The sequence below is a fragment of the Bombina bombina genome, chromosome 2, assembly GCF_027579735.1.
Source record: "Bombina bombina isolate aBomBom1 chromosome 2, aBomBom1.pri, whole genome shotgun sequence".
NCBI classification, from domain to species: domain Eukaryota; kingdom Metazoa; phylum Chordata; class Amphibia; order Anura; family Bombinatoridae; genus Bombina; species Bombina bombina.
In genome coordinates, this window is record NC_069500.1 from 1,293,233,267 (window position 1) to 1,293,258,713 (window position 25,447).

The 25,447-nt window shown below is 39.0% G+C and overlaps 1 protein-coding gene across 1 annotated transcript in view; it reads right to left on the reverse strand.

Moving 5' to 3' along the window:
• The window catches only part of CC2D2A (coiled-coil and C2 domain containing 2A), a 319,163-nt gene that overhangs the window by 277,573 nt on the left and 16,143 nt on the right, over nucleotides 1-25,447 (reverse strand). Inside the window, exons 5-7 of the mRNA XM_053704126.1 lie at nucleotides 10,190-10,288; nucleotides 3,350-3,430; nucleotides 2,592-2,762 (exon numbers count right to left, since the gene is read on the reverse strand). Coding sequence (XP_053560101.1) covers nucleotides 2,592-2,762; nucleotides 3,350-3,430; nucleotides 10,190-10,288 — 351 coding nt within the window. The remainder of the gene's footprint in view (nucleotides 1-2,591; nucleotides 2,763-3,349; nucleotides 3,431-10,189; nucleotides 10,289-25,447) is intronic.

The window sequence follows — 25,447 nt, forward strand, 5'->3', positions numbered from 1 at the left end:
ATCTATTTATAAGAATTATCTATTACTAAGATAACTGATGGTCTACATGTATATCCCATCCCTAATCTATTTATAAGAATTATCTATTACTAAGCTAACTGATGGTCTACATGTATATTCCATCCCTAATCTATTTATAAGAATTATCTATTACTAAGCTAACTGATGGTCTACATGTATATTCCATCCCTAATCTATTTAGAAGAATTATCTATTACTAAGCTAACTGATGGTCTACATGTATATTCCATCCCTAATCTATTTAGAAGAATTATCTATTACTAAGATAACTGATGGTCTACATGTATATCCCATCCCTAATCTATTTATAAGAATTATCTATCACTAAGGTAACTGCACAGCGGATCCTAGATGTTCCAAGTTACATTGTGATAGATCCTGAAAGAAAGGAAAATACAGTTGCCTGAACATTGCTCACTCAGTAGTGGATTTAATGAGTTTAACAAGTCACTTGAAAATGTACTAACGGACAACCTCACTGGGTCAACAGCCTCAAGTTTCATTGGAGAACCAGAAGTACAGCTGTTATTGTATGAGAAGTTATACTCAAAAAACAAACTGTACACAAAACTGCTCTCTTGTCTTTTAAAATCATTTTATAGCTTTTATTTACATTAGCTGCAGCAGGAAGTTCAGTTGTTGATAATTAGTGACAGTGGTTATTTTTCTGGCACATTCACCAACTGTCAGAAATAAAATGTCTTCTTACTCACATTTTTTCCAATGCCATCAGTACTGTACATGAAAAAATATTGTTCTGACATCCTGTACTTAAATGTAGTATCCTGATACTCAGGGTAGTGTCTGGTAGGTAATTACTATAAACTATCTCTAGGCATGTAAAATCTGTCCTGAGCTATAATACACTCTGCTTCTATTTGGCTACATTAACCAAAATATATTTTTTATTAAACAGCGATCATGTAGAGCAATGCACTTATTAGTTGCACTTTTGTCTCTGACATTTAGGACATTATCGGCTGCTGTAGATCAATTTTCATAGAGAGATTATTTTAAACAGCTGTCAGCTAACAGTCTGTTTACAGGAAGTGCATTTGAATTTCTAAAACTTTATTTAGAAAACAATATACATACAATACAGAAGACATTTAAATAATCAAAGTCTGTTTAATTCTAAATATTAACACCTGGCTTGTTTTATGTCTTAGCACTTTATATGGGTTATCATGAATATCCTAATTGGTTAATCTACTAACTAATGTTGACAGTTCTAAATGTTCCTGTTTTCAATAAGCCCTTTTTATAATGAACTGGAAATACTGTTTGTATGCAAAGCACAAAATAAATTGCAATAAGGATGAATCATTTTAAATACTTATGGTTTGTTAACACAACAAATCACATTTGTCCTAAACTAAACTCTTAGATTCATCGTGGTAACCAGCGACTGCTAACATTGGTACAACTTGATCAAGCGACCTTCAATGAATCTGACAGTTTGTGAAAGACTTTCTGCTAAGAATTATATTACGTTAGTGGAGCTGCCTAGAGTTAAGGAATTGGCAAAATATACTAAATAAGTAATTTACTAAAATTGATAAGCATGAATAGGTTTTGGGAATTAGAAGTATAAAGGCCTGAAATAGGCTGGAAATTTCCTTGTCACAAAAAACACTTTTTCTACAGATTTAAGGAATCAGCAGCTAAGTTTTCAGATGAAGCACTGAATGGACACTAAAAACAAACAAAAAACTGTTGAACTTGGGACTTTAAATGGACAGAACACATTTCAGCCAAATCTTAACATTTTAATACAAGCTAGAATCTTGTTTGCGGAAATAGTTTTTCACTGCACAAACTCCACCCACACAGGAAGCATATTATAAAAATGTTTATACTCATGCATATTTTAATTTTGACCTTTCTATCCATTAAAGCAAATTTACAGGAAAACATTAAAGTGATTATATATTTTAATGAGTTACTGCCCAGTATCTAAACATAATCTTAAAAACATGGGCACTTTAATTCATTAAAATTTTGAAAGACTCTTCATTTTCAAAAGATTTACCATTGAGTGATGGTAAACATATCACTCTTCCTCTGTCCACATCTCCTACTTTCTTTAGCAGATCGATGACAAATCCGTCTTACTCCAATCGTTGGCATCCAGCTGGTGGGGCACACAATGATTGGAGGATGCCTACTGGATTGGTTGTTTTTTTTATTTCGGAAGTAGATAAAGTGGCCTTTATTCCTTGACTGGACCCCATGGGACGTGAAAAATAAAATTTACTTTAAAGTAGTTTTAGTTAAACTACAGATGGAAAAAGATTTAAAGGAATAACTTGAAAAGGAGGAATCATTGAGGATGTCTAAAGTGTCTTGTAAGATCTTGGCTTAGATTCCTATGAGGATTTGCAGCAGTTTGTAATAGTTAAGCATTGAAAAGTTCCTGCAAAATTAAGGGCATTTATTCCTTTAGAAAAAAAACTACTAAGTCTATTTAAAGTTCTTTTTACTATAACAAAATGCTGTTATTTCTATTTACATTCCCAAGTGAACTTTTTGACATTATTAGCTCATAGATGTAGCAGAGGGATAGATACCATTTCATCTTCTCCTTCTTCTTGCTCCTGTTGGTGGCTTTCAGATTCCCCATCTTCCACTTGGCTAACATCAGATTTTTTAGTTTGATCTTTTTCTTCTTCAGGTTCTGGGTCAACATTTAATGTAAAAAAATTATAGGATTCTTCAGCTGTTGGAAACGCATCCTGGACCTGAAAAGAGAATACATGTGAATATAGACAACAGCTATGTGCAATAAAACCAAATGAAGCAAGAAATGTGCCAAAAAAAAAAAAGTTAATTTCAAATGAATATTGTTTCTGGCCACTTTGAAATGGCTGCCAAGCTCTGCCTACTGATGACATCACGATCTGGGCTACATCTAGGAACTCTGCTAAATAGCATTGACAGTCTGTTGAACCTAATTAGTGAGCCTTTTGTGATTGGACGCCATATCCAGCCCAGATCATGATGTCATCAGTGGGCAGAGCTTGGCGGCCATTAACAATATTCATTTGAAATTAAATTTTTTACCGTTCTTGCTGCATGATACAGAAAGGGTACAGTAGGCTATTTGCAGCTTAATCTAAGGTAAGACTTTAATATGACTAAGGTGTAGACTGTCCCTTCAAGTAGTTTTTAATTTAAAGTTCTTACAATTAAGAGAATACATACCCACAGTATGTTGCACCTTAGAGAACCTACATTTTTATTTACAAAATAGCCTTTTATCTCACATAGACATACATGTGTCTTATATTCTAAACTATTTAAAAAAAATAAAATACATTTTTATTACCTGTGACTTTTTCTGCAACGTTCGAACAGAATCACGGAATTTTACTTTTGAGTTTAGCTGAGCTTCAAAGTCCTTTGTCCTCTGTAAAGGCACGATATCATGTTTCATTAACGCAAAAAAAAAAAAATGAGTTTAAAAGGGTTAAATATCAATGTGTTCAGCATATTAACATAGTCACAATCTCAATAAAAAGTGCAAGAAAAAAAAAAGAAAAAAAGAAAGAAGGAAAGTTGTGTCATCTATACCTATTGCATTGTATATGGCTGTAGGTTGGCACAACTAAAATAATCACGGATTACGATGACCTCTGGTGTATTTTATATAATGAACAACTGACAAAGTACATCTGGTTTATTAAAGAAAATACAGTAATTATCTGCTATGTTAAAGGGAAATAAAAAATAAAAAAAAAGATTTCTATTTTTCTTGCATTCCTATCTGTTGGTAACATGTCAGTCATTCCTTCAGTTTTAAGATTGATGCTATATAAAAACACACACAAATAGTACAAATCATGTTGACGTGCATTTGTTTTTTAAAGGATCAAAGAAAAGAATGAAAATATAATTTTCGTTACTTTACCAGAAACTAAACCGCTCGAAAAGGAAACAAAAAGATATAAGAAAAGAAAAAGGCTTTATTTTTTCGTTTTCATTTTGTGTATGCTGGTTTTATAATGCAAGCAGGCGTTATTCAATGGATACAAAATCAGGAAGGAGCAGCAGAATTGATTGACAGTTTCTCTCAGCCTGTCAGTGGAATAGGGATAGACGAATGTGTTTATATTCGAATTTGAATGTTAGAACGAATGTTATTGTCGAAATTGGTTTTACATAATCAAATGTTCTTAAAAATTCTATAACCGAATGCTATTTACAGTTTTCAAATGTCACTTTCGAATTCAAATGTTTAATATTCAGAAGTTTATGTGGTAGGGAATTTAGTATATTGATACATAATAGATACAAATATCTCAATTCGAATGTTTCAATTTAGAATATTGCATAATTTGAATATTACATTTAAAGAAAGCTTTAGAAATACTATTCAAATATATAAATTAGAAATTGGGAGCTCTGCTACTCAGAGTTACATTCCGCCTGTAATCTGCAGCTTGAATAGCCTTCCAACAAAATCTTATATTTTATATCACAGAGGACATTTAGCTGAATGGCAATATATAAAAATATTTCTGCTTGTGACAACAGGGCTTCCCAAACTGGACCGCTGAGTGTCTCTGGCGGCCTCCAAGGAGAGAGACCTCGGCTCCCCCCCGGGAAACCAGGTAAGCCGAGAATACTGATATTCTTTGCCAAAGGTCCCCAATAACCCCTACACAATGGAGGAGCTACTTGTTATGATCCAGGTACTACTGGAGGACCGTGGAAGGAGGATATGTGAGAGGATTGATCGCATTATAACCCCATCTACTTCACAAATGAGAGACACAGGGCAAAATGGAGACCAAGCACTAATGTTAAGGTGCTCAGATGTGGAAAATTATGGGATGGAGGAGAAGATCGTTGGAGTGTCGCAGGAACAGCTCCAGAATAGCTCCCCTGCCCTAGATCTGGGAGTACACGCAGCGGAGAGCACAGCCTATACTTTAGGGAAACGCTTTGAGGCCTCTGTGGCCGGACGTTTGACTTCTGTTTGTTCCGCTGAGCTTACCCGGCTGGAGGGCAGTGTGATGCAGAAGGAGCGAGATCTCGCTTTACTGCCGTCGAGGAGAGACGCTGGCTATTCTAAGAATGACACAAGATCTGGGGGAGCTGGACAGAAAGATCCCGATGCGACAGATATCCACACCCCGGAAGGTTGCCACATGGTTTATAGAGCATCTACTTACTCTTTTGACCCTCGGTGCCCGGATTTGGATGGGGGTGCTTTGATCCTGCTGTGTGTCAAGGCCGGCCATACACGATGGTTCTTCCAGGGTCCTGAGGCCCTCTATGCTTTGAAGGTGGTGAGAGCTGGGGTTGGGTAGACGGAGAGTGACATGACCAGAGCAAGACAGTACCCCTGGACTATCAGTCTATGCAAACTGTACTGCATCAAACCCTGTAGGGATTGACAATAAGGTAAATGAGAGGGCGCTGTAAGCTGGGTATACTTAACACACCTAATTGATTAGATTATATCACAGGTAAAAATTCATCAAGGCAGTGTTAATTTTATCAACCATTTACTGGTGGGAATATTCCCTATTCGGTGCAATACATAAATTCATAAAAACAATTTCTAACACATAAAAATATTAAGCACGATATCTAAAACTTATACTTTATGGAATACCACCCTGATAAAAAATAATAATAACAAGCGCTTAAAATTAAATTGATTGCTTAAAAACTTAAATCAATTTATTCCAGATTATAAAAAACCGTCTCTATAGTCCATATTAAATCTTCAGCTGATGGAATCCCTTTAATTTTAGGGTATATTACGTATGAGACTTGTCTCCGTGATTACATCAATAAAAAGGGTAAAACGACAAAATGTTTCTTATTATAGATACTTTGTATCTTGACTTTGTTAAGTTTGTAGCTGTAACTCACAGATAGTTGCAGCAGCTGTAACCAAATGCTGCTGTGATCTGTCCAAGATTCTGTGGTCTTTTATCGCAACACGCTCCTTACGTGTGGGCAGCCTTGTATGGTGCAGCTCCTAATCTCCGGCACAGGATTCACCACTCCCTCCGTGAGGAAGTGACCGGCTAAGGCACGCCGCTCCCTGCGTGTGGGTAACCTGACGGACTGTTGTCTACGGCTTCCAATACTCACAGCTCCCTGCTTGTTAGTATTGGAAGCCGTAGACAACAGTCCGTCAGGTTACCCACACGCAGGGAGCGGCGTGCCTTAGCCGGTCACTTCCCCACGGAGGGAGTGGTGAATCCTGTGCCGGAGATTAGGAGCTGCACCATACAAGGCTGCCCACACGTAAGGAGCGTGTTGCGATAAAAGACCACAGAATCTTGGACGGATCACAGCAGCATTTGGTTACAGCTGCTGCAACTATCTGTGAGTTACAGCTACAAACTTAACAAAGTCAAGATACAAAGTATCTATAATAAGAAACATTTTGTCGTTTTACCCTTTTTATTGATGTAATCACGGAGACAAGTCTCATACGTAATATACCCTAAAATTAAAGGGATTCCATCAGCTGAAGATTTAATATGGACTATAGAGACGGTTTTTTATAATCTGGAATAAATTGATTTAAGTTTTTAAGCAATCAATTTATTTTTAAGCGCTTGTTATTATTATTTTTTATCAGGGTGGTATTCCATAAAGTATAAGTTTTAGATATCGTGCTTAATATTTTTATGTGTTAGAAATTGTTTTTATGAATTTATGTATTGCACCGAATAGGGAATATTCCCACCAGTAAATGGTTGATAAAATTAACACTGCCTTGATGAATTTTTACCTGTGATATAATCTAATCAATTAGGTGTGTTAAGTATACCCAGCTTACAGCGCCTTCTCATTTACCTTATTGTTGTTCCATTTTTCTATCTTGGGGAGATAGTGGAGAGTGGCTTAGGTATCCTTTTTAGATTTTAGCGCTGAAACACCTGTGCTATCCTGTAGGGATTGAGTTGCCTCCGTTATAAAGCCTAGTGGTATTTTTATGTCTGAGACGTGGGACTTATATGACTTTCTTTTAGTTATTAATGTGATAGCCATGATTAGATATTAATGCTTAATATGTTTTCTAGATATTGCCAGCAGCTTTATGGGATGAGTTCCAAGCCCAGTGCACATAATATACTCTACCACTGTTAGATGTTGATTACCATGCTGCTCTATATGTACATCACATTATTTAAGATGTTTACCCATATTGAACTATACTGTAGTTTCATGAGTGCACTCTCTTGGACGCAATAGTATCTTGTCCTCAAACTAACCCTTTTTTAAGTATGTTGTCTGCAAGTGGGGACTTTTAGGGGGGTAGCCTGTTTTGGCGTGATTTGCTGTATTTGTGACCCCATTGGTAGGGGTTAGATATAGGCCATTATGGGGCTTATACCTTACTGCAGCTATTTTACCATAGAAGTTATTTGAAAGGTCTGGATGGGTCTCTTTACCATATAGATTACTCTAGCTTTATGGTTGCCCCAGCCTACTGTCTGCGGCCGAGACAGTATGTATGGCTCCTAATTCTTCTTAAAGCCCTGGTAATACATAGAGATCCTGAGTTGATTTAGCTGGAGAATGTGGTCTTGGCATACCCCAGGCTCATTAATTAGTTCAAGTACATGCATCGCTTGCTTATAGCGGTAGGACTCACCCCCTTTTTTACCCCCTGAGGGGGCTTAAATTCTTTACCCTAAACTTCATGGTATTTCCTAGGGGGTTTGTCTTTGATTCCAGGGGAAGTTTACTCTGTCTTGTGATGGCTTGCAACTGTTTACTAATTGTGTGGTCGAGTTTTGAGCATAAGTAGTATCCTTCACTTAATAGTAATCTTAATTCTTTGGGGACTATTTGTATAATTATATATCTGTAAAGTCCATTAGTAAATTAATTGCTCCAGGTGGGATATTCCTTATTATGAGTTATATATATGAAGGTTTTATCGTTACTGAAATGTTTGGTTTTAAATGGGTAACCCTAATTCTGAGGGATATTTGGTTCATCAATGCTTATTTTGACACATATAAAACTGCTAAACGTTTCCCTAGGAATTTAGCAGAGGCTAGTGTTTAGATTGGCTTCCTAGTTGGGCATTTAAGCGGCTAACCCAGCTATAGATATTTGTAGAATGCCCAGAGTCCAAGATTGGCCCTACTCCCCATGATAATAGGTTCACCTAACATTATAATATAACCTGTCTTATTATTTGATTATATGCTGCGTTAAGCAGCTCTAGAGTATCGCATTCCCTGGCTGCTATTTATGCTGTGGACACAAGAAGACCTATATCTTTCCTCTTCATGATTTTTTATGAAAAATTAGGTCTTATGACTACCATTTGCTATGTTATGTCATGTCCATGTTAAAAAAATGTATATATAAAATTCCAAGTGTCATGTTATTTAGTTATAAGTTTTGTTGAATATACCAAGGACAAGTACAAGCCTGCATATGTTTCAAATTGGTCATTGAAATTAGGCTTATACTAAGCTGGTTGTTTTAATTTGTGTTATTTGTCCTTTTGAAAATGCACTTATGTAAAATGAGGTAATTTCCATGGCTAAAAAATGTACCTTTGGGTTAGGATATACTTAGATTCTACAGATGTGAAGACATGCTTGTTTAATTCACCATGTAAATCTTGATGTATGTCAAATGGGCATGTTGCCATGCCGTTTCTTTTTGAAATTGTACTTTGGTTTGCCATATTACCTCAATAAAAAATTATAAAAATATATATATATATATAAATTAGAATTTTTCGAATTCGAATATTGCATAATTTGAGTCGAATTATTAGAAAATTTTAATTGAATATTACATTTAAAGAAAGCATTAGAAATACTATTACATTAAACGAATGTTAGAATGTTGTACAAACATTCGAAATTCAAAACGAACGAATGTATAAAAATTTGTTTCATTTTTCTAATGTTGCGAAACATTCGCCAATCCCCACAGTGAAAGCCTGTGATGTATTCTAGCTAACCAGCATTCTCAGGGGGAGGGAGATTTTAAACGTAATGCAGACTGCTCAGAGGCTCAGATCCGTGTTATTCTTCACTGTGTTAGCAGCATAGCAATAGCAGTTGCCAGTTACTGTGTGACTGTGTCCCCAGTTATGCTATTTTAAAAAAAGTTTACTTATTGGACTTAAATATAGTATTACTATAGTATAGAACACTAATTATCTTATTTGTCTGAGTTGTTTGTTTAAAACTTTTTAATATGTTAGTAGTTTTAATTTTAAAAATGTATTAACCCTTTTGTTGCATAGCTAAGTGGCTGCTGGCTTTTCACTAAGTAATCCAAATATTTTCTTTCACGATTCAGATAGAGCAAGAGCATACATTTATAAACAACTTCTCATTTTATTTCTATTAACCAATTCTGCATCCTTATCTTGGTATCCTTTGTTGAAGGTGCAGCAATGCTCTACTAGGAGCTACCTGAACACATTGTTAAGCCAATGAGAAGAGGCATAAATGTGCATCTACCAATCATCCGCTAGTTCCTTTCTTGCTTATGAGCCTCAGCCTACCTGTAGGTATGCTTTTCAACAAAGGATACCAAGAAAAAGAAGCAAATAAGTAAATTGGAAAGTTGTTTAAAAGTGCATGCTCTATCTAAATTATAAATGAAAAAATAGTGTTTCATGTTCCTTTAAGTATAGACACTTTCAGTATAGTAACTTTTCATACATATAGTACTACTAGTTGTTACTGAACCTTCAAGTAAACTTTTAGTTTTACCAAAACTGCAGTGCACAAAAATTAGATGTATAAATAAAATAATAAATTTAAGAATGACATAGAATGACAAAACTAAAGCTACTATAGCTGATTACAGCTTCAGATAAAGAAAAAAGGAAAGAATCTAGACTTTAACTCAAAGCAAATATTTTGTTCCCGAAATTAAAATTTCAAACAAAATTCTTTCCAACCAAACACGGCCATGAAGGAAAATGAGCTAAAACGATATTTTTAAATTTAACAAAAAGAAATTTTCAGACGAAATTAAATTTTTTCCTGTGAACATCTCTACAATCATGTAGAAAAGATTGGTAAAATGGATTAAACATGGTACTTGATAAGTTATTGTATGAGGCTCTTGATCACACATAATGTACGAGTGTGAACGTCTGGTATTACCGTATAACTTGATGAAATGATTCTATTTTTGGAAATGTACTCACCTCTTCATCGAAGCCAGTAACTGTGTCCTTAGCTCTAGATCTAGTTAAGCTTCGTGGTGAGATGGATGGGGACTCTTGCAATATACTTTCTGCTTTTGACTAAAAAAAAAAAAAAAAGACAAATGTTACAATACAGCTTCTCCATAGCTGCACCTCCCTAGAAGTGAATATCTTGATGTATTAACTGTACAGACCCTTTAACCAAAGCAATTCACTAAATAGTGAGGACAGTTTTGAGACTAGGATAGATATTGCTTTGTTTCTTGAAAGCTGCAACATGCCAAATCCCAAAATAGACGGTAAATTTGGATGATGATAAAGTTGGAGCTTGGTTAAAGGACCATAATAGTAAAATACAATTAATCCTCTCATTTGTTAGAGCATGCAATGTTATCACTATCAACTCTGCAACTCTATGTGTTTAACCCCCACAAAGGAGTTAAACACATAGTTAACATACAGCTCTGGAAACTGCCACTGAGCCAATCAGCAGCAATATTAGCATGACCCAGCTGTGCAACTAGCAATGCTGATTGGTTCAGAGGCAGTTTGTTCTCAAGACCAGCAGTTCTTTGTAGCTCCATAACTGTACTTGTAAGTGTTTAGCTCTTTTGATGAGCTTAATTACAAAGTTGCAGGGTTAATAATGCTAAAATTACATGTCACTTTTTCACTATAATGCACCTTTAAGTGAAAGAGGCAACAAAATTAGTACACAGGGCAGGAACAGACTCGGAGCATTAAGAAGTAATGAGGGCACTGACTAAGGATGAAACCTAGAGAGTTTGTGTCCCTTTATACTTCACATTACATTTTGTCTGAATACTTTCTAATTATTTTCTATATGCATACATACATACAAGCACTCTTTTTTTGGGATAGTCATGGATCATTCGTAAATTCTCCTTTGGCTGTCTTCAAGTAGTATCATAAAGATAGATTAATCAAAATAAAGTACACATGATCCAAATGATACATTAACTACATTAACAGGAACAAATGAGAGAAATCCACTATATATATATATATCACAAATAAAAAAGTGTCCAAACAAATTTCTTATCCAGATTAGAGAGTCTCCAAAAGGATGATCTAATCAGTGATCAAAATAACCAGGATTAAATGTGCTTAAGATAAAAAAATAAATTAATATAGTGTACGCTGATAACATAAAATGAAACTGCGGCGCAAATATCAGACATACCTCATAGAAATTGCAGGTTTGGCTCAATAAAGTGAATATCACAATAAAGCGAGTAACACAAATTTTGGTTTCCCAGTGAATATAAAAGTTATGTTTACACTATATAGTCAATTAAGTGTGCAATAGTATTATGTCTATAAAAAACAATGTACATACTTTAATAAAAAAAAAATAATGGGTAAAAAATGCTAAGGATTATCTGAGCCTTCAGCAAGTTGTAATCTTTTTGCTGGTGGTGTGTGTATATATATATATATATATATATATATATATATATATATATATATACATACAGTATATATATGTATACATGTGTATTTATATGTTGGAAAAGTTGTGCCCATTTGGTCGACGCAAGGTTGCCACAAACCTACAATTTGTAAAGAAACGCACAATATCTGCGAAGCACAATAAAACTAGATACGTCTGTATAAGATTACCAGATTATACTGTACCAAAAGAACAATATCTATGTTCTGTATCTATCTACGCGTTTCAGCCCACTACCGAGCCTCACGACTAACAACTGCTCAATTAGCGTAGTTTAAATCTAGAAAGACAATACGCTTGCTGATTGGTAGCTAAATGTAGCCACCAATTAGCAAGCACTAGCTAGGGTTCTGAACCAAAAGTGGACCAGCTCCTTAGCTTAGATTCCTGCTTTTTCAAATACAGATAGCAAGAGAACGAAGAAAAATTGATAATATAAGTAAATTAGAAAGTTGCTTAAAATTGCATGCTCTATCTGAATCATGTTAGAAAAAATTTAGGTTTAGTATCCGTTTAAGACAAATAGGAAAAATGCAATCTAAATTAAAACTCCATCTAGCTTCTGCATATAGCAGTTTTTGTTCATAGTTACCACCTCTCCAATGGCGTGGAACCTTATAAATACCCATATATTTAAATATCTTATCATTACTTCCATGGTATTACTTAAAATGTTTATACAATTGGATATCTTCATTCTTTCACTTAAAGGGACACTGAACTCAAATTTTTTCTTTCGTGATTCAGATAGAGCATGCAATTTTAAGCAACTTTCTAATGTACTCCTATTATCAAATTTTCTTCATTCTCTTGGTATGTTTATTTGAAAAGCAAGAATGTAAGTTTAGATGCCGGCCCATTTTTGGTGAACAACCTGGGTTGTCCTTGCTGATTGGACAGCACCAATAAACAAGTGCTGTCCATGGTCCTGAACCAAAAATTTGCTGGCTCCTTAGCTTAGATGCCTTTTTTTTTTCAAATAAAGATAGCAAGAGAACAATGAAAAATTGATAATAGGAGTAAATTAGAAAGTTGCTTAAAATTGTATGCTCTATCTGAATCATGAAAGAAAAAATTTGGGTTCAGTGTCCCTTTAATCTGGAGAATGTTCTCTTATTCTATCGCTTAAAAGAATTGTAAAGTCCAAATTAAACTTTCATGATTCAGATAGGGCATGTCATGGGATTTTAAACAACTTTCTAATTTACTTTTATCATCAAATTTGCTTTGTTCTCTTGGTATTCTTAGTTGAAAGCTAAACCTAAGTAGGCTCATATTCTAATTTCTAAGCCATTGAAGGCCGCCTCTCACGCACGTGGAGTTATTTTAGAGTCAGCACTAATTGCCTTAAAAATGCAAGTCTGTCAAAAGATCTGAGATAAGGAGGCAGTCTGCAGAAGCTTAGATACAAGGTAATTACGAGGTAAAAAGTATATTTCTACAACAGTGTTGGTTATGCTAAACTGTGGAATGGTAAATAAAGGTATTATATATCTATTTAAATAACATTTTTTGTTGTTTACTTATCGCTTTAAAATACAGAAAGTTTGACCTACATATTGTAGCCCACAGCCACAGATTACCCACAGATTACATAAAGAAAACCTCATCCAGGACATTTTACTATGGGCTAGATTATAAGTGGTGCTAAATAATTTTTTCATTTGTGCAGAAGCACCGCTAAAAATAAACTTTTAACGCAGCGGGTAAGCGCTCATATTGCAAGTTGAAAGTAAATTTCTTGCATGAGAGCAAACTCGGCGCGCACTAACAGCTGGACTTCAGATATTGCAACCGCGTTAACTTCTTCTCCCCATAGACTTCAATGTAGCATGCTTTTTAAAAAAAACTAACGCTTATTCCTTGCACACTAACTCGACACCGCGTTAGACCTACAGCACTAAACTCGTAGGTAGTTATAAATATTTTAAACTTCAATGTTCTTCACACAGAAGAAAATATTTTTATTTTGAAATATATGTATCTATATGTATCTGATTTTTTTGTAAAATATATCTATACCTATATGAATACATATATATATATATATTTTTTTTTTTATTTTTTTTTTAAATGTGTGTTTATGTGTATAAATGCAGGCCCTGTAACACACATGAATTTACTTTCAAAGAAGCAGAGAGAAATACGGAAAGAACACAGTAGTGTCCTTTCCAAAAAAGACAGGGATTTCATTAGAATAATAACTAGAAAAATTATTAGATTTTATATAAACAGGTGTTCTCAGCTTCAGACTTCTGGGTCCCCTAAGCAAAAACCACACACACATTTAGCATAAGTAAAAAATTATTATCTGTGCAAATGAAAGTATACATTTAAATATTCAATGTGTAGAATAAATGCATAGGTAAAGCTGGCCAGATCACTAAGAGTTAAACACGATGCATATGTTAACCTTAAAATAAGGCATATTAGGTTATTCAGCAACACCCCTACCAGCGGGTAGCCCTGTATATCCACAGGAATCTGCTACCATATAGTTAATAATGGGGATCCATGCAAAATAACTTAAAATACAGTAGTAATAGGGGCAACACCTCTCTCAGGGATAACCCAATCAAAATTGGAAAGTTGTTATCATGAGAATAACCTAAGGATCTATGCCAGACACATAAATATACTGTAGCATAGTAAGAAAAGCAATTGTGTACATGCTTATTGTTTTACACTCTATGTTTAATAAACAACACCCCGACCAGAGGGTAGCACCAATATTGCAAAAAGGTATCCGCTACCATGGTACTGTTTGGGGATCTATGTTTATATGTTAATAGATGTGTAATCACAGCAATTATAGAAACCACATACATAAGGCAAACAAAGTGAACGTTATAAATTTTAAGGTAAGAAACACTTCTGTTCCACTCCGACTTTGTTCAAATTGTAATGTGTACAGTTCAATGAATCCCAGACAGTACAGTCCTTTTAGACTCGTAAGTCCATAAATACTTTACAATGACTTCTGGAGCTCGAAATCCTCCTCCATTTTAGGGTGGTTTAAGTCCGGGTACAGAGCCTGCTTACTGCTGTGGTTTAAAAGCTGTGTTTGCATCGAGTAGCACTCAGGGACTGGATCTCAGCTGTGAAAAATGACGCCACACGCCTAGACTGTACTGTCTGGGATTCATTGAACTGTACACATTACAATTTGAACAAAGTCGGAGTGGAACAGAAGTGTTTCTTACCTTAAAATTTATAACATTCACTTTGTTTGCCTTATGTATGTGGTTTCTATAATTGCTGTGATTACACATCTATTAACATATAAACATAGATCCCCAAACAGTACCATGGTAGCGGATACCTTTTTGCAATATTGGTGCTACCCTCTGGTCGGGGTGTTGTTTATTAAACATAGAGTGTAAAACAATAAGCATGTACACAATTGCTTTTCTTACTATACTACAGTATATTTATGTGTCTGGCATAGATCCTCAGGTAATTCTCATGATAACAACTTTCCAATTTTGATTGGGTTATCCTCTGAGAGAGGTGTTGCCCCTATTACTACTGTATTTTAAGTTATTTGGCATGGATCCCCATTATTAACTATGGTAGCAGATTCCTGTGGATATACAGGGCTACCCGCTGGTAGGGGTGTTGCTGAATAACCTAATATGCCTTATTTTAAGGTTAACATATGCATCGTGTTTAACTCTTAGTGAGCTGGCCAGCTTTACCTATGCATTTATTCTACACATTGAATATTTAAATGTATACTTTCATTTGCACAGATAATAAATTTTTACTTATGCTAAATGTGTGTGTGGTTTTTGCTTAGGGGACCCAGAAGTTGTATAGTTTGCGCTGAAGCTGAGAACACCTGTTTATATAAAATCTAATAATTTTTCTAATGAGTCATTGACCAAATTTTATAAATAATATGGAGTGCTGAAATCCCTGTCTTTTTTGGAAAGGACACTACTGTGTTCTTTTCCGTATTTCTCTCTGCTTCTTTGAAAGTAAATTTATATATATATATATATATATATATATATATATATATAGAGAGAGAGAGAGAGAGAGAGAGAGAGAGAGAGAGAGAGAGAGAGAGAGAGAGAGAGAAGTGCACTCACAGGAACAAACAACTGGCTCAATACCATTCTTAGCCTGTTCTATGGCGATTTATCACCTGGGTGCAGCTTTTTAGCCCAGTAATGCTTTTCACAGAGTAGAACCTTCCTATAGTATATCAGTCTGATCCCGCCTATTACGGTCAGTCCAGCGCCGAAATAGCAGGCAATTCCTCTACGAACAAGGAACACAGCAACCCTAGATGATTGTTTCGGCCTTCATTGGGCCTCATCAGTGAGGTGTAGCCATATTCCTCTAAGCACACTGAGCAAGGAGTCCACGTCTGGTTGCCCCTTTTCCCCATAGGGAGACTAAATACATACAGAGAGAAATGCACTCACAGGAATGAACAACTGGCTCAATACCATTGTTAGCCTGTTCTATGGTGATTTACCACCTGGGTGAAGCTTTTTAGCCCAGTAATGCTTTTTACAGAGTAGAACTTTCCTATAGTATATCAGTCTGATCCTGCCTATTACGGTCAGTCCAGCGCCGAAATACCAGGCAATTCCTCTCCGAACAAGGAACACAGCAACCCCAGACGATCGTTTTCGCCTTTATTGGGCCTCGTCAGTGAGGTGTAGCCATATTCCTCTAAGCACACTGAGCAAGGAGTCCACGTCTGGTTGCCCCTTTTTTCCCATAGGGAGACTAAATACATACAGAGAGAAGTGCACTCACAGGAACAAACAACTGGCTCAATACCATTGTTAGCCTGTTCTATGGCGATTTACCACCTGGGTGCAGCTTTTTAGCCCAGTAATGCTTTTCACAGAGTAGAACTTTCCTATAGTATATCAGTCTGATCCCGCCTTCTCTCTGTATATGTGTGTGTATATATATATATATATATATATATATATATATATATATATATATATAGAGAGAGAGAGAGAGAAAGAGAGAAAGAGAGAAAGAGAGAAAGAGAGAGAGAGAGAAAGAGAGAAAGAGAGAGAAAGAGAGAAAGAGAGAGAAAGAGAGAAAGAGAGAAAGAGAGAAAGAGAGAAAGAGAGAAAGAGAGAAAGAGAGAAAGAGAGAGAGAGAGAGAGAGAGAGAGAGAGAGAGAGAGAGAGAGAGAGAGAGCGAGCTACAAAAAGCTATCGCAGAGATTTAAGCCGTCAGTGTCCACTGTGAGGAACATAGTGAGGAAATGGAAGTCTACAGGCACAGTTCTTGTTAAGGCCAGAAGTGGCAGACCAAGTAAAATATTGGAGAGGCAAAGGCAAAGGATGGTGAGAACGGTCAAAAACAGCCCACAGACCACCTCCAAAGACCTACAACATCTTGCTGCAGATGGTGTCACTGTGCATCGTTCAACAATTCAACGCACTTTGCACAAGGAGAAGCTGTATGGGAGAGTGATGCGGAAGAAGCCTTTTCTGCACACTTGCCACAAACAGAGTCGCTTGAGGTATGCATATATATTATGTATGTATGATATATATTAATCAGAAACTGCATATATGGGTGTAACACTTTATTTTAATGTATTTATATTGTGTTTGGTGCACTTTTTTTTTAACCCCCACCCCTTACGCAAAGTCTTCAATTGCAAACTGGAGCAAACGTTTTAAATTCTGAGCATATTACAAGTGGAAAGATAAGATATTGCTTATCATGAATTGCGCTAACTTTAGCACACCACTCATCTAGTCCTATGTCCTTTTTTTGAATGTAGGTTGGGACCAAATTATAATACTTTACTACTGCTAATTAAGCCCATTCTTGGCTACATAGCAACGTATTTGACGAAAAAAGGAATAAGAGTTGAAGAATTAATTGCAGGGTGAAGTTTGAACACTTTTTTTTTTTTTTAAACACATTTTGCTATTTGGCTTTTTCACATGAGTGCTTCATTGCACTAATGCAACAACCCATAGCAATATAAGTTACTGAGCTCAAACAAGCCAAAAAGCTGTGTGTTTGTATAAATCTATGTATTTGTTTTAATAGAACCGCACTCTCTTGTATTGCTAGTAATTTTGCTGCCCAAATGGTTAAAACCCAAATGTTTTCTTTCATGATTCAGACAGAGCAAGTGCTACTCAGGTTATGAACCAAAAATGGGCTGGCTCCTAACCTTACATTTCTGCTTTTTCAAATAAAGACACCAAGAGAACGAAGACAAATTAATAATAGGAGTAAATTAGAAAGTTGCTTAAAATTGCATGCTCTATCTGAATCATGAAAGAAAAAATGTGGGTTTAGTTTCCCTTTAAGTGCACCAAGATTTAGATTAAGCTCTTTAACCATTCAGGATTGGTTTAAGGATTGAGACAAATTACAGCTGGGCGTCTGTACAGAAGTATAAAAATGCCCACACAAAAGAAAAAGGAGCAGACTGCTGAGTGTTTATCATTGAGAGGAGATCTATCTTAAAGGGATATGAAACCCAAAATTGTTTTTTTTGGGACAGTTTACTTCTATTATAAAATTTGCTTTTTCCCCAGTGTATATTTTGTTGATACCTAGTTAGGTGTCTGTAGCACTACATGGCAGGAAATAGTGCTGCCATTTAGTGCTCTTGCAAATGGATAACATTCTTGCAAAACTGCTGCCATTTAGTGCTCCATACATGTGCACACTAGTGAGCTTATGGCCCTGCTTTTCAACAAAAGATGCAAAGAGAACTAAACATATTTGATAATAGAAGTTAGAAAGTGGTTTAAAATCCCATGCTTCGTCAGAATCATAAAAAACAGCATAATAATGACTACAGATGAACTTTATGTAAGCATTAGACTTAAAACACTGAATGGAATGTACAGCTGCATCATTCATTATTGTTGGCTATAATACAGCGCACAGAGCAAACTGCACTGTTATATATTCTGCTATGTCGTCTGCATGCAAATTATTTCCGTTTGATTAAAATGACATAATGTTGCTTGGCATGTTAACATTTGTGTGACCATGCACAACCTACTTACTAATGTCAGAATAATTCAAAGCTGAATTGACTACTTAAAGAGACAGTAAGACTCAAAATTGTGTTCCCATAATGGGTCAGATTACGAGTGGAGCGGAATATTGCGCTTACACAAGCGCGATATTTGTGCTCCACTCAGTAATACCAACGCATGCAAATGTGTGCTGGTATTACAAGTGCGGCGCAATGATTGCATTGCCAAAAGCCAAGGGCTCACGAGAGCGTTCTTTAATAGGCTCTAATGGGAGCGTTGTTTTCATGCCAGCAGCCACAGCAAACCACCCAGCACAGCACAGGGGCAAATCACACAGTGTTGTGCAGCAATAAATAAATATATAAGTATATGCTTGTTTACATATATATTTATTTGTTTATATGTGTATATATATACACACACACACACATTAACACATAAATATATGTATATAAGCATAACATACATTTATAGCGAAAACACAGTCTACCTTTGACCTCCATGTAAAGGCACTTTATGTGCCTTTTTTTGGGGGGGGGGGGGGTTTCAAACAACCCACATCCCTTCATTTTAACCCTTTATAACTGCTTAGTGCAGTTTTTCTTTGTTTAGTTTTTTTAATAGAAATGCTCATATGTATTTATCATGTTAATGTACTGTCCTATTTATTTTGGTGGCAAATGGGGGAACTTTTTATTTTTAACCAGAGGGCTGACCTCTGAATTGTGTTTAGCGCAAAGTAAAACCGCAAGCTCGTGGTAGCATTAGCCAGCCTTGTAATGGCTGATTATTTAATGTGTGACGGTAAATGGGCAAATTAGCCCTTTTTAGCGCTCCACTTGTAATCTGGCCCAATATGTTTAATTATGCATAATTAAAACACTTTCAATATTTATTTTATCTGCTTTAACTGCAATTTTTTCTCTGAAATTTATAGTGTTTCCACTCAACCACAGAGTGGCTTTTGTGCTTTAAGTGGAATGCAGAACCTACATGCAGTGCAGTTATAGGTTGATATGTGCAGCAGTTCATTTATATCTCTCCCTAAATGGTCACAACAAAGGAAGTAAGAAAAGAAACATTACAGAGAGTTTTCAAGGGGTGTGCCCTGAGCCTGCAAAACAATGCATATTTAAAATAAAAAAAATTAAAAAAAAAAAAAAAAGATTTATTTTGCGATGCAGTGAATAAACACTTTAAACTATACATACACACACACGATATACACACACAAGTCCTGGAACAAACACACAGTGGTGATCCAGGAATAAGAAAGAGTGCTTTAAATTCAGTACATCACCTAGGCTGACACTGAGATTCAAGGAAGCAGCATGTGAGCAGATGTGCAGCATAGCTCTGAGTCAGACAGGCTGACACTGTGGGATCCTGGGAAGCAGCATGTGAGCAGATGTACAGCACAGCTCTGAGTCAGACAGGCTGACACTGTGGGATCCTGGGAAGCAGCATGTGAGCAGATGTGCAGCACAGCTCTGAGTCATACAGGCTGATACTGTGGCATCCTGGGAATCAGCATGTGAGCAGATGTACAGCACAGCTCTGAGTCAGACAGGCTGACACTGTGTGATCCTGGGAAGCAGCATGTGAGCAGATGTGCAGCACAGCTCTGAGTCAGACAGGCTGACACTGTGTGATCCTGGGAAGCAGCATGTGAGCAGATGTACAGCACAGCTCTGAGTCAGACAGGCTGACACTGTGGGATCCTGGGAAGCAGCATGTGAGCAGATGTACAGCACAGCTCTGAGTCAGACAGGCTGACACTGTGGGATCCTGGGAAGCAGCATGTGAGCAGATGTACAGCACAGCTCTGAGTCAGACAGGCTGATACTGTGGGATCCTGGGAAGCAGCATGTGAGCAGATGTACAGCACAGCTCTGAGTCAGACAGGCTGACACTGTGGGATCCTGGGAAGCAGCATGTGAGCAGATGTGCAGCACAGCTCTGAGTCATACAGGCTGATACTGTGGCATCCTGGGAATCAGCATGTGAGCAGATGTACAGCACAGCTCTGAGTCAGACAGGCTGACACTGTGTGATCCTGGGAAGCAGCATGTGAGCAGATGTGCAGCACAGCTCTGAGTCAGACAGGCTGACACTGTGTGATCCTGGGAAGCAGCATGTGAGCAGATGTACAGCACAGCTCTGAGTCAGACAGGCTGACACTGTGGGATCCTGGGAAGCAGCATGTGAGCAGATGTACAGCACAGCTCTGAGTCAGACAGGCTGACACTGTGGGATCCTGGGAAGCAGCATGTGAGCAGATGTACAGCACAGCTCTGAGTCAGACAGGCTGATACTGTGGGATCCTGGGAAGCAGCATGTGAGCAGATGTACAGCACAGCTCTGAGTCAGACAGGCTGATACTGTGGGATCCTGGGAAGCAGCATGTAAGCAGATGTACAGCACAGCTCTGAGTCAGACAGGCTGACAGCTCTGAGTCCTTAGACAGGCTGACACTGTGGGATCCTGGGAATCAGCATGTGAGCAGATGTGCAGCACAGCTTTGAGTTCTTAGACAGGCTGACACTGTGGGATCGTGGGAAGCAGCATGTGAGCAGATGTGCAGTACAGCTTTGAGTCAGACAGGTTGACACTGTGGCATCCTGGGAATCAGCATGTGAGCAGATGTGCAGCACAGCTTTGAGTCAGACAGGTTGACACTGTGGCATCCTGGGAAGCAGCATGTGAGCAGATGTGCAGCACAGCTCTGAGTCAGACAGGCTGACACTGTGGGATTCTGGGAAGCAGCATGTGAGCAGATGTGCAGCACAGCTCTGAGTCAGACAGGCTGACACTGTGGGATCCTGGGAAGCAACATGTGAGCAGATGTGCAGCACAGCTCTGAGTCAGACAGGCTGACACTGTGGGATATTGGGAAGCAGCATGTGAGCAGATGTTCAGCACAGCCCTGAGTCAGACAGGCTGACACTGTGGGATTCTGGGAAGCAGCATGTGAGCAGATGTGCAGCACAGCTTTGAGTCAGACAGGCTGACACTGTGGATACCAGGGAAGCTATAACGTTTCAGGCCTGCAATAGGTCCTTAGTTTTGTATCGTTTTGGGGGGGGGGGTTTCAAACAACCCACATCCCTTCATTTTAACCCTTTATAACTGCTTAGTGCAGTTTTTCTTTGTTTAGTTTTTTTAATAGAAATGCTCATATTTATTTATCATGTTAATGTACTGTCCTATTTATTTTGGTGGCAAATGGGGGAACTTTTTATTTTTAACCAGAGGGCTGACCTCTGAATTGTGTTTAGCGCAAAGTAAAACCGCAAGCTCGTGGTAGCATTAGCCAGCCTTGTAATGGCTGATTATTTAATGTGTGACGGTAAATGGGCAAATTAGCCCTTTTTAGCGCTCCACTTGTAATCTGGCCCAATATGTTTAATTATGCATAATTAAAACACTTTCAATATTTATTTTATCTGCTTTAACTGCAATTTTTTCTCTGAAATTTATAGTGTTTCCACTCAACCACAGAGTGGCTTTTGTGCTTTAAGTGGAATGCAGAACCTACATGCAGTGCAGTTATAGGTTGATATGTGCAGCAGTTCATTTATATCTCTCCCTAAATGGTCACAACAAAGGAAGTAAGAAAAGAAACATTACAGAGAGTTTTCAAGGGGTGTGCCCTGAGCCTGCAAAACAATGCATATTTAAAATAAAAAAAATTAAAAAAAAAAAAAAAAAGATTTATTTTGCGATGCAGTGAATAAACACTTTAAACTATACACACACACACACACACACACACACGATATACACACACAAGTCCTGGAACAAACACACTGTGGTGATCCAGGAATAAGAAAGAGTGCTTTAAATTCAGTACATCACCTAGGCTGACACTGAGATTCAAGGAAGCAGCATGTGAGCAGATGTGCAGCATAGCTCTGAGTCAGACAGGCTGACACTGTGGGATCCTGGGAAGCAGCATGTGAGCAGATGTACAGCACAGCTCTGAGTCAGACAGGCTGACACTGTGGGATCCTGGGAAGCAGCATGTGAGCAGATGTGCAGCACAGCTCTGAGTCATACAGGCTGATACTGTGGCATCCTGGGAATCAGCATGTGAGCAGATGTACAGCACAGCTCTGAGTCAGACAGGCTGACACTGTGTGATCCTGGGAAGCAGCATGTGAGCAGATGTGCAGCACAGCTCTGAGTCAGACAGGCTGACACTGTGATCCTGGGAAGCAGCATGTGAGCAGATGTACAGCACAGCTCTGAGTCAGACAGGCTGACACTGTGGGATCCTGGGAAGCAGCATGTGAGCAGATGTACAGCACAGCTCTGAGTCAGACAGGCTGACACTGTGGGATCCTGGGAAGCAGCATGTGAGCAGATGTACAGCACAGCTCTGAGTCAGACAGGCTGATACTGTGGGATCCTGGGAAGCAGCATGTGAGCAGATGTACAGCACAGCTCTGAGTCAGACAGGCTGATACTGTGGGACCCTGGGAAGCAGCATGTAAGCAGATGTACAGCACAGCTCTGAGTCAGACAGGCTGACACTGTGGGATCCTGGGAAGCAGCATGTGAGCAGATGTACAGCACAGCTCTGAGTCAGACAGGCTGATACTGTGGGATCCTGGGAAGCAGCATGTGAGCAGATGTACAGCACAGCTCTGAGTCAGACAGGCTGACACTGTGTGATCCTGGGAATCAGCATGTGAGCAGATGTGCAGCACAGCTCTGAGTCAGACAGGCTGACACTGTGGGATCCTGGGAAGCAGCATGTGAGCAGATGTGCAGCACAGCTCTGAGTCAGACAGGCTGACACTGTGGAATCCTGGGAAGCAGCATGTGAGCAGATGTACAGCACAGCTCTGAATCAGACAGGCTGACACTGTGGGATCCTGGGAATCAGCATGTGAGCAGATGTGCAGCACAGCTCTGAGTCAGACAGGCTGACACTGTGGGATCCTGGGAAGCAGCATGTGAGCAGATGTGCAGCACAGCTCTGAGTCAGACAGGCTGACACTGTGGAATCCTGGGAAGCAGCATGTGAGCAGATGTACAGCACAGCTCTGAATCAGACAGGCTGACACTGTGGGATCCTGGGAAGCAGCATGTGAGCAGATGTACAGCACAGCTCTGAGTCAGACAGGCTGACACTGTGGGATCCTGGGAAGCAGCATGTGAGCAGATGTACAGCACAGCTCTGAGTCAGACAGGCTGACACTGTGGGATCCTGGGAAGCAGCATGTGAGCAGATGTGCAGCACAGCTCTGAGTCAGACAGGCTGACACTGTGGGATCCTGGGAAGCAGCATGTGAGCAGATGTGCAGCACAGCTCTGAGTCAGACAGGCTGACACTGTGGGATCCTGGGAAGCAGCATGTGAGCAGATGTGCAGCACAGCTCTGAGTCCTTAGACAGGCTGACACTGTGGGATCCTGGGAATCAGCATGTGAGCAGATGTGCAGCACAGCTCTGAGTCAGACAGGCTGACACTGTGGGATCCTGGGAAGCAGCATGTGAGCAGATGTGCAGCACAGCTCTGAGTCCTTAGACAGGCTGACACTGTGGGATCCTGGGAAGCAGCATCTGAGCAAATGTGCAGCACAGCTCTGAGTCAGACAGGCTGACACTGTGGGATCCTGGGAAGCAGCATGTGAGTAGATGTGCAGCACAGCTCTGAGTCCTTAGACAGGCTGACACTGTGGGATCCTGGGAAGCAACATGTGAGCAGATGTGCAGCACAGCTCTGAGTCAGACAGGCTGACACTGCGGGATCCTGGGAAGCAGCATGTGAGCAGATGTACAGCACAGCTCTGAGTCAGACAGGCTGACACTGTGGGATCCTGGGAATCAGCATGTGAGCAGATGTGCAGCACAGCTCTGAGTCAGACAGGCTGACACTGTGGGATCCTGGGAATCAGCATGTGAGCAGATGTGCAGCACAGCTCTGAGTCCTTAGACAGGCTGACACTGTGGGATCCTGGGAATCAGCATGTGAGCAGATGTGCAGCACAGCTTTGAGTTCTTAGACAGGCTGACACTGTGGGATCGTGGGAAGCAGCATGTGAGCAGATGTGCAGTACAGCTTTGAGTCAGACAGGTTGACACTGTGGGATCCTGGGAATCAGCATGTGAGCAGATGTGCAGCACAGCTTTGAGTCAGACAGGCTGACACTGTGGGATCCTGGGAAGCAGCATGTGAGCAGATGTGCAGCACAGCTCTGAGTCAGACAGGCTGACACTGTGGGATCCTGGGAAGCAACATGTGAGCAGATGTGCAGCACAGCTCTGAGTCAGACAGGCTGACACTGTGGGATCCTGGGAAGCAGCATGTGAGCAGATGTGCAGCACAGCCCTGAGTCCTTAGACAGACTGACACTGTGGGATTCTGGGAAGCAGCATGTGAGCAGATGTGCAGCACAGCTCTGAGTCAGACAGGCTGACACTGTGGGATCCTGGGAAGCAACATGTGAGCAGATGTGCAGCACAGCTCTGAGTCAGACAGGCTGACACTGTGGGATCCTGGGAAGCAGCATGTGAGCAGATGTGCAGCACAGCCCTGAGTCCTTAGACAGGCTGACACTGTGGGATTCTGGGAAGCAGCATGTGAGCAGATGTGCAGCACAGCTTTGAGTCAGACAGGCTGACACTGTGGATACCAGGGAAGCTATAACGTTTCAGGCCTGCAATAGGTCCTTAGTTTTGTATATATACTGTACATGACTAAGGGCCTATTGCAGGCCTGAAACGTTGTAATTATGCCTATGGACCCAACATATAAGAAATAATGGTATTTTATAGCTTT